Here is a 12,451-nt window from a genome sequence, read left to right on the forward strand (position 1 = left end):
GTCGAAGAAACTTCAAAAAGGGCTCATTCGATTGGAAACTTTTAATAGTTGAAAGTGATTGGAAGGCAACTAACACCTCTTCCACGCCCACCGTTTCCCTAAACATGTCCAATCCAAATTTTTATATAGCCATTTTGTTCCACGCAGTTTAAAGTTCAGGAAGTTATACCTTTGACCGGGACACTCTCCCCACAGTCTTTAGGGCAAGGGCTATACGTTATGCCCTGGGGGCATATAAGGTTTTTATTGATATCTTTGTCGGTAGAAACTTGAAAAAGGGCTCGTTCAATTGGAAATTCAAAGGGCTAGTGCCATTTTTATTAGTCGAATGTGATTGGAGGGCAACTAACCCCCCTCTCACGCCCACTTTTTCCCCAAACACATCCAATTAAAATTTTTAGATAGTCATTTTATTTAACGCCGTTGAAAGTTTTGGAAATCGGGTTTTTAAGGATGACAACCCATCCCCCCCACTCCCCCCAGGGCCTGGGCTGTAAGTTATGCCCTGGGAGTATGTATGGTTCGTATAGAAAACAATGTCGTAAAAACATCAAAAAAGGCTCATTCAATTGAAAATTGAAAGGGCTAGTGCCCTTTTAATAATCGAAAGTGAATGAAGGGCAACTAACTCCCCTCTCACGCCCACCATTTCCCCAGACACATCCAATCAAAATATTGAGATATCTATTTTGTTCAACGTACTTGAAATTTCTGGAAATTAGGTCTTTTAGAAAGATAACCCCATTAGAACCCTCAGTGGAAGGGTTGTAAGTTATGCCCTGAGGACATGTAAAGTTTAAATAGACAGCTGTTGTAGAAATTTCAAAAGGGGATCATTTGATTTGAAATTGAAATTGCCCTTTTTAATAGTCGAAAGTGAGTGGGGATTAATCAACCCCCCTCTCACGCCCACCATTTTCCCAAACATGTTCAATCAAAGCTTAGAGATAACCATTTTGTTCAACGTAGTTTAAAGTAAAGTACAAATTATGTTCTGGCCTTGGGAAGGCAGAGGGGTTTTGAGCCCAACTTATGTTAATTTCTGCTCGTTTTGAGTTTGACTCGGTTATTTATTGTAATTTCTGTTCGTTTTGGGTTTCATTTATTTATCGATGCTGATTTGTGGTAGTTTCACGCTTGGTAGATTATTTGATTTTATTTTTGCTCAATTTTTGTTCAATGGAGCTCTTTACTTTTCTTTGAAAAATTTATTTTGTGGAAAAAGTTTTTTTAATTAATTTAGTAAAAACTCATGAATTGCCAGTTCAGGTGACTTTCATTTTATAAAACCATATTGAGACGTTCGCAAAATCTTACTATCAAATAAATATTTTTGTAATTGACTATTTGCAAGTTTTTCCAAAATTTTGCTGAAAATCGAAGGTAGAAAAATGCCTCTATAATCTGAAAGGTCAGTTGAACTCCCAGCTATAGGTAATGCTATAACATTTGCTTTTTTTTAACCGAACTCCATAAACCGAACTCCAATCTTGGTCACCAATTAACTGACATAGGACTTTACAATTAGTCCATGTATATCGCTTTTTTGAATTATCCATTGTTGAATCTCGATGTTGTTTATTACTATTATTTAAATTTAAAAGAGCACACACTGGAAAACGATCTGATATATCAGACAAAATTACTGACAATTTTTCAGTATCAAATAAAACAGGAGAGAAAAATATATTATCTAGTATTGTAGATGTGCTAGCTGTAAATCGTCTCGGCAGAGAAATACTTGGAAGAAACCTAGAACACAATATCGTACTTAAAAATCCTCTCAATAACTCTCTTGTGTTAACTAGTCAATGACTGACTATTCATTGACTTTACTTTTCTTTGAACTTGGAAGAGTTCTTTACTTTTCTTTGAAAAACTTATTTTGTGGATAAAGTTTTTTTTTAATTAATTTAGTAAAAGCTCATGAATTGCCATTTCAGGTGACTTTCCTTTTATAAAACCATATTGAGACGTATGTAAAATCTTACGATCAAATAAATATTTTTGTAATTGACTATTTGCAAGTTTTTCCAAAATTTTGCTGAAAACTGAAATTCGAGAAATGCTTCTATAATCTGAAGGGTCAGTTGAACTCCCAGCTTTAGGTAATGCTATAACATTTGCTTTTTTTAAAGCTCAGGAAAAAGCCCATGCATAAGTGATACATTAAAAATATGTGCCATCAAAGGTGAAATGTTTGACGCTATTTGCTTTACGGTTTGAGCCGAAAATCCAAATTCGTCCTTAGAAAAACTTCGTTTAAGCTTCAGAATAACTTTTCAATCTCTTGAGGCACAGTCTCAGAAAAAGAAAACAAATTTTCTGCATGTTGCTCAATAACTGGAACAAAAGCGGTATTCAGTTGAATATTCATAGTCGATACAAGTCTAGAACCAATACTACTGAAATAATCTCAAAAAGCATTTAAAATTTAATTCGGCTCTGTAACATTTTCACAATTTAAACAAGGCAATTAATACTAGTACTTTTACGACTGTGAGGACGTATCTTTTCATTTATCAATTGCCATGTCTTTCTCATATCTGATTTATACTCCAAAAATTTCTCTTTATAATATTTTCTCTTCTCATCAATGATAATTGACTTTAGCTTATTCCTATAAACTCTGAATTCTTCAAACGACTGGGGTGCCTGTAATATAAAATATTTCTCAAAATTTTCTATTTTTCTGTTTTAACGATGTCAAAATACCTTCAGTAATCCTTGGGTTAAATTTATGCGCAAACTTCCCATGCGAAACTCGCGTTGAAGAAGCCCGTTCCCGCAGTCGCATCATTTGATCAATAAAATCTGAAAACGCCGCATTTGCGTCATCTGAGCCATAAACCGAACTCCAATCATGATCACCAATTAAATGACGTAGGACTTTACAATTAATCCATGTATATCACTTTTTTGAATTATTCATTGTTGAATCTCGATGTTGTTTATTACTTTAAGAACACACACTGGAAAATGATTTTATAAATCAGACAAAATTACTGAAAATTACAGAAAAATATATTATCTAATAACGTAGCTGTGTTAGCTGTAAATCTTCTCGGCAGAGAAATACTTGGAAGAAAACTTGAACAAAAAATCATACTTAAAAACTCCTTGTTATTTCCAACATCGAGATTCAAAAGATCAAAGGTTCAAAAAATCAAAAGATCACCCGAAATAATACCCAATTTTTTCAACGCTTCCAGATTTTTCAACAGCGGTTCAAAAACTTAAAATAATCTTTTTGGGTTACCCGACGGAGGTCCATAAACAGACCCGAAAATAAATGGATTACAGCCCAAAGGTACAACTTCAACAAAAATAGTCTCACATAACCCTTCATCAAATACAGACAAATCACTGAGAATGCTAAAAGACCAGTCATCACGAGTATACAGCATCTGACCTCCTCTCGCGTTCTGACACCTTGTACGTGAAATACACTTCATCCCAGGCAGATCTAATATTGTAAGGGGTGTATTAGCAGACAAAAAAGTTTCGCAAAATCCAGCAATGTCTATAGGACTAGATGCAAGCAAGAGCTTCAGTTCATTGAATGCACTTTGTAGCGCCTGGGCATTTACATGTAACGATCGGATCGAAAAATCACAATTTTTTGTTTTAATCACCTGAAGAAGAATCACATTCAGGTAGATTATTTACATAAGGCATATATTTATCACTTCCGGTATCTTATTTTAGAATAGCATATATTTTCGAACGAGAAAAAAGAAAACACTGAAACCGATCCAAAACCATAAAAAAAGAAAAGAAAAAACACCCGATAAATCTTTTACACGACAGGTTCATATGACACAGTGCGAACCTGAACTACGTTGGAAATCGTTTTACATGGAATGATATGCAAAACACACTTGGCACAAACCACACCTCGTAAAGTCCATACATTTTTCAATTCAACCTTATTGCGTGCAAGATTGTAGATTTCTTGCCTTTCCCTGGCTAGAGCCTCATTTACATAGATTCGGGAACCTTTCAAATTCTTGCGATTGCGCAGGATCTCAACTACAGATGCCTCAGTAAAAAATGCAAGTTCAATCGGAGTTTTTATTTCCGAGGCACCTCCCAAACGCCTTGCACCCTTGACAACGGATTTATCAAGATTAAGTCCCATTTCACTGTTAAGTCGAGCTAATACTTTCCCACCAAGGTGAGGCAAATAACGCGCGGGAGAGTATATCCCCGATACAAATGACCTTAGTCAGAAGAGAAGACCTGTTTATATCATCCAGCTTAGTTTCAAGCTTTTGGAGCTTTGCGCCATTTTGAACAATTCTTGCTCGCAAATCGCCAAGTGATTTCTCAATCAGTTCAAACTTACACTTGAATTGCAGATCAACCGCCTCATACACAGCTTGCGTAACAGTATCAAGAAAATCTGACTTAATCTGTGTCACCGAAGAACTCCCTAATCTACTGCACTGGTCTTCCACTCTCCTACGAATTTCATCCTGTATGCGGTCACGAAGGTTTACAATTTCTGACTGTATCAAGTTAACCGACTCAGATAAATCTCCGGCTAAACCTTCCGAGTCCCCCGTAAACAGCCTTATCGCTTAATGAACATTTTTTCTGCCTTCTCTCAGCGCTTCTTCATATTTCTCCACGTACGCCCGTTTATTCTCTGACGTCACTATCTTAATTTAGTCAGTTCCGTAGCAGCAAACTTCATAATTACTTCGTTCATCTTTGAAAGGCATCACCCGTGTAATTGTGCATTGCCACAGCTTTTAATATTTAAATTGAACAACCGCCCGGCTGTCCACGTGCATAACTTCGGCAAATAATGACAAAATGCAAAAAGCAAAATCTGTCTGGCTCAATACGTTCGCACACATTGTGTGTATGAATGTCTAGCAGCGACTGATGATAGTGGGCGGGATCAAAAAAAGGTAGAGCTGAAATCAGCCAATGGAAAATTTACCAAGTATCCAAGTAAAAATATCCAAAAAAGTACAATATAACTCTCTTGTGTTAACTAGTCAATGACTGACTGAAGACATGTGAAAGTATATCTCTTTTTCCAGAACCTAAGGAGGCCTCTTTTTACTGAAGAATTCTGCTTTGAAGCTTGATTCCATTTTTTCTCTTCCTACGATTCCTAGTTTCCTTTTAAAGTTTGTCTCTCTCTCTCTCTCTTTTTCTCTCTCTGTGTGGATAGGAATAAAATTTTGTTCAACTCATTTATACACTTTGTGTTGATAAAAGGTTTTTTATTTGTAGATACGAAGCTATGGTATAGAACAGTTTTCAATTTCTATTATGAATTTGAATTCACGTGTGCAACTGGATTTGAGAATTTTAAGTGATATATCAATCTCAGCTGCAGACAATCTACAAATTGCATCAACGGTCCTTGGTGATCAAGACGTTTTAGACTTACCAGGATTACAACTTCTGCAGTTAGACCTGACTACCCTGAACTTCGAATTAATCCAGCCGCCTTGCGATGCTTCTAAATGTCAGTCTGGAGGAGATGAATTTGCTGTTTGTTCAAACTCAGTATTGAAATGTAGTTGCAGTAAGGGGTAGATTACTTTCTTTTTGTAAAATATCTTCGTTTAGATTCTTATTGGGCCCTTTATGCTGGAAAAATAATTTCCAGTATAAAAATTACTAACGTGGTCTAGATTGAGCTTTTATGGTGGCTTAGCAACATTTAAAGGTCTTTTTGCGAAAAGAAATAAATCAAACAGTTCGCGCTAACGAACTGTAAGTAAGGAGCCATCCGGCTCAATAGTAACCGACATTCTAAAATAACAAATTTTGATACCAATAGATACATCAAAAGAATTGAATTTTTATGCTGATTTCAAATATATAAGTTTAATCAAGTTTACTTTTACTTATTAAAAGTTATGAGCATGAAAAAATTTGCCTTATTTTTGAAAAGCAGGGGAAACCCCCCTAAAAGTCACAGAACCTAAATGAAAATCACACCATCAAATTCAGCGCATCAGAGAATCCTGCTGTGGAAGCTCTAAGCTCCTATCTACAAAATATAGAATTTTCTATTTTTTGTCAGAAGAAAGATCACGGATGCGTTTTTATTTGTTTTATTTGTTTTGTTTTTTTCACGGGTGATCGTATCGACACAATGGTCTTAGAATATCGTGAGTAGGTTCATTCGATTGGAAATTAAAAGTTCTAGTGCACTTTTTAAGTCACCTAAAAATTGGAGGGCAACTAGGCCTCTTTCTACGCTTATTTTTTTTCCGAAATCACCCGATCAAATCACCCAATCAAATCTCAGCTGCAGACAATCTACAAATTGCATCAACGGTCCTTGGTGGTCAAGACGTTTTAGACTTACCAGGATTACAACTTCTGCAGTTAGACCTCACTACCCTGAAGTTCGAATTAATCCAGCCGCCTTGCGATACTTCTAAATGTCAGTCTGGAGGAGATGAATTTGCTGTTTGTTCAAACTCAGTTTTGAAATGTACTTGCAGTAAGGGGTAAGTTACTTTTTTTTGTTTAACATCTTTCTTTAGATTCTTATCGGGCCTTTTATGTTGGAAAAATAATTTCCAGCATAAAAATTACAAACGTGGTCTAGGTTGAGCTTTTATGGTGGCTTAGTAATATTTAAAAGTCCTTTTACATAAACAAATAAATCAAATAAATCGCGCTTTTGAACTGTAAGTAAGGAGCGACCCGGCTCAATAGTAACCGACATTCTAAAATAACAAATTTTGATACCAATAGATACATCAAAATAATTGAATTTTTATGCTGATTTCAAATATATAAGTTTAATCAAGTTTAGTTTTTTTTATCAAAAGTTATGACCATCAGAAAATTTGGCTTATTTTTGAAAAGCAGGGAAACACCTCTTAAAGTCACAGAACCTTAATGAAAATCACACCATCAGATTCAGCGCATCAGAGAACCCTGCTGTGGAAGCTTCAAGCTCCTATCTACAAAATGCGGAATTTTGTATTCTATGTCAGAAGAAAGATCACGGATGAGTTTTTTTTTGTTTTTTTTTCCTTGGCTGATCGTATCGACACAATGGTCTTAGAATATCGTGAGAAGGTTCATTCGAATGGAAATTAAAAGTTCTAGTGCACTTTTTAAGTCACCAAAAAATTGGAGGGCAACTAGGCCCATTTCTACGCTTATTTTTTTTCAGAAATCACCCGATTAAAATCTTAAGCTAGCCGTTTTGTTCAGCGTAGTCGAAAAATCCAATAACTGTGTCTTTGAAGATGCCTTAATCCCCAACAGTCCCTGGGGGAAGGGGTGCATGTTGTAAATTTGCTCATTGTTTAAATATTATATAGGTTATTGCAAAGTATACAGAAGTTTTCAAGAGGGGGTATTTTCCATGGTGGGGGGACAGGGAAAGGGGGTTAAGTGGAAAGATCTTTCCATGGAGGCATTTTTCATGGCGGAAGGGAAGTTTCCATGAAGGGGGTGCCAGATTTCCCAGTATTATTTAAAAAATGATAAAAAATTAAATAAAAAACCAGTTTTTCCATCAGAGAGTGAGGAGCAGCATTAAAACTTAAAACGAAAAGAAATTATTACCTATATGAGGGGTTTCACCCCTTCAACAATACCTGGATCATTAAAGTTGTCTTAGTACTTTGAAAAGAGCAATTTGTTCTAATTAAACGGTCTTTGTGATTCAGGAGTTATCCTTAAAGAATTTGAACAAAATTTGAACTTAAGTGTAAAAAGTGACGTATTGACGAGGGGTTGAACCCCAAAATATACGTAATATATTTCTGTTCTGTTTAAGTTTTAATTTTGCTCCTTACTTTCAGTTGAAAAAACTAGGTGTTTAATTTAATCTGTACATAAATAGAATTGGCATGCTTCAACCGGGGAATAAAATTTGTTGTATTGTTCTGGTATAAACACAGTTTCTTCGGTTTCCCATTAAGGGCAAACTGTAGTCTTTTTTCCTGGGTTCATTTTCTTAAGGCCAAGCCTAAGTAATATTCAAATAAAAATCATAAAAAATATTCTACTTCAATATTAAAGCCATCTGCGTAAGCTAAATGTTATTTCGAAATTTATTAACAACTATTTTGTTTAATATTTATTTTATTTTCTATTATAGATTTGCTGCTAATGAGGGAGTTTGTTTGGATATTGACGAATGTGAAGAGTCAAATGCTTGTGGAACAGAACCTGCCTCATGCATCAATCAGCCTGGATATTTCGAGTGTAGTTGTCCTATAGGTTTTCTACCGTACATCGGAGGATGCATCGGTAAGACTATTACTTTTTCTCTACAAGAAAAATTACTTTTTATGAAGGAGGGCTTATGATTACAATTATGATTTCTGTACAAAAAAATTATTATATTTTACAGGGGACGGGGTTCTAGATTCATTATATAATCCTAGATTCATAACAGATTAAAACCTAGTCTACTCAACAAAAAGAACTACCAATAATTTTAAGAAGAAATAAGAATATTCATGGTTGAAAAAACAAGAAGATTTCTTATAAAAATAAAAAGTTTCATTGTTGATTATTAATTGTTTTGCATATAGAAAAAGAAATGCATAAAAAAATATTTTTAATTTGTTTTTTGAGTATATTTTGTACCATTTAAATATATTTTATCTCTATTTTTTTGTATCGGTAGAACATTGTTGAATTCCTTGTTTTATTCATTATTATTATTTGTCTTTGTTTCACTTTGTAAGCCAAATTTTACACTAGAAAGATTTTTCCAAAGGAAGATAGTCTACAGTAGCAATTGTCTTTAGAGGAAGGGGACTCTGTGTTGAGGATGGATATTGGCTAGATATTGTCAGTTCTCTTACTAAATGGGCAAGATTTGTGAATGATATACAAAACAAATTTAAATTTTGGGCACGGTAGAAGCCCTTGGACTCACGAACATTAAAAATAAAAGTAAATAGTCAGCTCACTACAAAATAACTACCAATAATATGTTTTATCTGAAGGTTATACAAGAGAGAACTTTCCAAATGAGATGGTCGGCAGAAACAATTGTCAGAGAAGGGTACTCTGTCTGGAGTATGGATATTGGCTAGATATTGTCAGTTTTCTTACTAAATGGGCAAATTATCTGAATGATATACTAAAAACATTTAAATTTTGTGAATTTAAATTCACGAACATTACAAATACGAGTAAATAGTCAGCTCAGTACAAAATAACAAACAATATTATGTTTTATCTGAAGGTTATTCTCCTGAATTTTTGTATGAATATAATTTTCTGAATTGTTCTTATGAACATTACCCTTTTTCTGTCAAATAACACTAAGTATTTTTTTTAATTGCCTTTTATTCAGGTTAATACAAGTGAGATTGGGGTAGAGATCTGCTCCTTCAGGTTTTGCTCTTGCTCGAAATTTTAGTATTGTGGAAGTAGATTTTATTGCACAAGGATAGTTTGTACTGATAGATAGGGTTTTTATGCTAATACATGGGGTTTGTGCTGATAAGAAAAATAGTGCTAATAGATGAGGTTTGTAACAATAGAATGTATCCATGCCCTTTTGGGTCTACTGGGTTTAAACAAACAGTGCTAGAGACAGTGATCTAAAATTCAGCTTTTGACAAAATCCTTAGAAATTCTACAGATATAAATTCAAGTTACCGCATTTCTTAATCACTGCAGGTTTTTCCTCTGCATTCTTACTGTAAAAATATTTCAAAATATATTTTTTCTTATTAACAAATGGTGACGACTCTTCAGTGTGAGTTTGTTTTTACTTCGAAACTAAGTTTCCCTAGAATAAAGATGGGGTCAAATAACAATAAGTATTTTCAAATAGTAATGTCACTGCGACTCAATTGCTTTTTTTCGATGATTCAGTTACTAATAGCAGAAAAATTTAATGGCTGTTCAAATTTAAATATTAAATTATACAATTAACCAATTGTTTCTTCAGCCATTAAAAATTAAATAAAAGGCTATTTTCTTTTCTTTAAAGGTTGAATATTGTTACTTATTCCGTTATCGAATTCATTTTTTATTTATTTTAGATATAAAAGCCGCAGCCATAGATCCTTGTTCCAAAGATGAAAATGCTGCCCAGTGTCTTCTTCTTGGTGCCACTTGCAATAAGGACTTGTCTTTGGGCTTTTTTAGCTGTAGATGCCAGTTTCCAGTGGTTCCATCACCGAAGGGATGTATCTCAATTCTAGAACAAGAATTACTCTTAACAAAAGTGTACCAGTTGGAGCTCAGTGGTGTTGAGTGGTCAGATTCCTTTGTGACTATCAACTCTTTAGAATCCCTACTGCTGATTGAAAAAATTACAACTTGGGTAATTATTTTGTTCTATCTCAAAGTTTCTCTCCAGCTAATTCTATCAGTTTAAATTTGACTTGTTGATTAACACGTTCTTTGTAATGAGCAGAAAAAAAGGAATGACTTGGGATATTAATAACAAAGACTCTAAAAAGAGAATTTGAAGAAAAATTTAAACTACGTTGAACAAAATGTCTGTCTGTCAAAATGTCAAAATGGTGGGCTGTCAAAATGGTGGGCTTGAGAGGGGTTTAGTTGCCCTTCAATCACTTTTGACTATTAAAAATGGCACTAGTCCTTTGGATTCCACATCAAATGAGCTGTTTTTGACGTTTCTTCGACAACGCTTTCTATAAGAACCTTGTATGCCCACAGTGCTTAACTTACAACCATTTCCCTGAGGTATGTGGGGGTGGTGGTTGGGGGTCTTCCTTAAAGACATAATATCCAGACCTTTCAACTATGTTGAACAAATTGGCTATCCGAAAATTTTGATTGGATGTTTTTGGGGAAATGGTTATCGTGGAAGGGGTGTTAGTTGCCTTCCAATCACTTTTGGCTATTAAAATGGGCACAAGCCCTTCCAATTTCCAATTGAATGAGCTTTTTTCTATGTTTATACGACAACTCCTTCGATACGAAGTGCCTTGGTCTAAAAGAAACAAAAAAATAATAATAATAAATTGTGCTAACATCGTTCTTTACTTAGGCAGCGCTGTTGCGCTGCCTATGATATCCCAAGATACTAATTTTTCCCAAAATATATAAAGGCCGTTTTAAAGAACTTACATGCATACATATACAATTATTGCTCACATATAAAGATAGTACATATAGCCTATATATATATATATATATGTATGTATATATATATATATATATATATATATATATATATATATATATATATATATATATATATATATATATATATATATATATATATATATATATATATATATATATATATATAACTTCAGGTGATTTACTTGGTAAAAAAAAATACGTTCCTAATTTAGTAACTGAGATAAATCAGCACTTGAACAAGGTCTAGACCTTGCTCATCCATCCAATCAGCTAGGACAAAACAGTAAATAAAAACTAATAGTAAAAAAATCATCTCCAAAATATAGCAAATTTTACATTAATAAATGTAAGTCCTTGTCTGAAAACCAAGCCAAAGCACCTTAAGTCTACAAAATTTAATATTTCCCCAGTAATCACCACGTATCAGGGCTCCTCAGAGGAAAACTCACTTGCCAATATGAGTTATGGCGCTTAAATTTCCTGACCCAGGCAAATGAGCGCGCCTGCCATATAACCATATGACATCCCTTTATGTAGTGTCACCTGTAGAATATCTACGAAAAAAGCACCCGAAAATAAAAAAATACCCACTAAAAACTTGCAAAGCTTCATTCGCCACCACTCACCTAGAACTGATTCAGAATAAAAACTACCCAAAAACTGAAAGAATAACCCGTCAGTCAGTTTACCTCCCATAATTGCATAACAACGACTGTCAAGAAATACCCTTTCACATTCATGCAAAAAGTTCTAAGAACTTATTCCAACCTATCCTCTGTAACTAAACACCTGCTTGTGTCAAAACAAACTCTAAATTCAAAAAATATAGGGAAGAAAAAAAATATATCCAAAAAGTTACATCGAAATTTTCATTCAAAATACCTTGGTAATTCTGATTATACTTATTTAAAAGTTCATTATATTGGAAACTAAGTTTTTTTTTATAAATTGCCTAGCAAGTTTATTGGCGAAAAAACCTCTTGCGATTAATTTATGGCTAAGTATTTGACTTTTACTATTAAAATCAATGTAATTAGTAGAAGTGGGTAGATCGTATTCGAAATCTCTAAAAACTCAGCACAATTTATCACCAGAAGGTCATCTAAATATCTTTTATTGTTTGAAAGAAAATATTTTATTTTACTTGGGTTCTTCTTATCAATCATAAATTCATCTTCTAAATGGCTTAATAACAGGTCCGCTATAAATTGACTAGCATTACCCCCCATAGGAATTCCAATACTTTGCTTATACAGATTACCATTAGATTTAAGAAAGTATTGAATAAAATAAATTCTATTAAATCGTAAATCATATATAAGCTATAAAATCTTGAACTAGTAGTAATATTAAAGAAATTAGTCCATCT

At 33.9% G+C, this 12,451-nt stretch overlaps 1 protein-coding gene across 1 annotated transcript in view; it reads left to right on the forward strand.

The window, feature by feature from the left end:
* LOC148953481 (uncharacterized) overlaps window positions 1-12,451 on the forward strand; it is a 49,819-nt gene that overhangs the window by 2,153 nt on the left and 35,215 nt on the right. Inside the window, exons 2-4 of the mRNA XM_089088557.1 lie at window positions 5,251-5,555; window positions 8,099-8,250; window positions 10,008-10,291. Of these exons, the coding sequence (XP_088944683.1) occupies window positions 5,290-5,555; window positions 8,099-8,250; window positions 10,008-10,291 (702 nt within the window). The 5' untranslated portion in view covers window positions 5,251-5,289. The remainder of the gene's footprint in view (window positions 1-5,250; window positions 5,556-8,098; window positions 8,251-10,007; window positions 10,292-12,451) is intronic.

The sequence above is a fragment of the Artemia sp. Qi Xiang Cuo genome, chromosome 4, assembly GCF_049724085.1.
Source record: "Artemia sp. Qi Xiang Cuo chromosome 4, ASM4972408v1, whole genome shotgun sequence".
NCBI classification, from domain to species: domain Eukaryota; kingdom Metazoa; phylum Arthropoda; class Branchiopoda; order Anostraca; family Artemiidae; genus Artemia; species Artemia sp. Qi Xiang Cuo.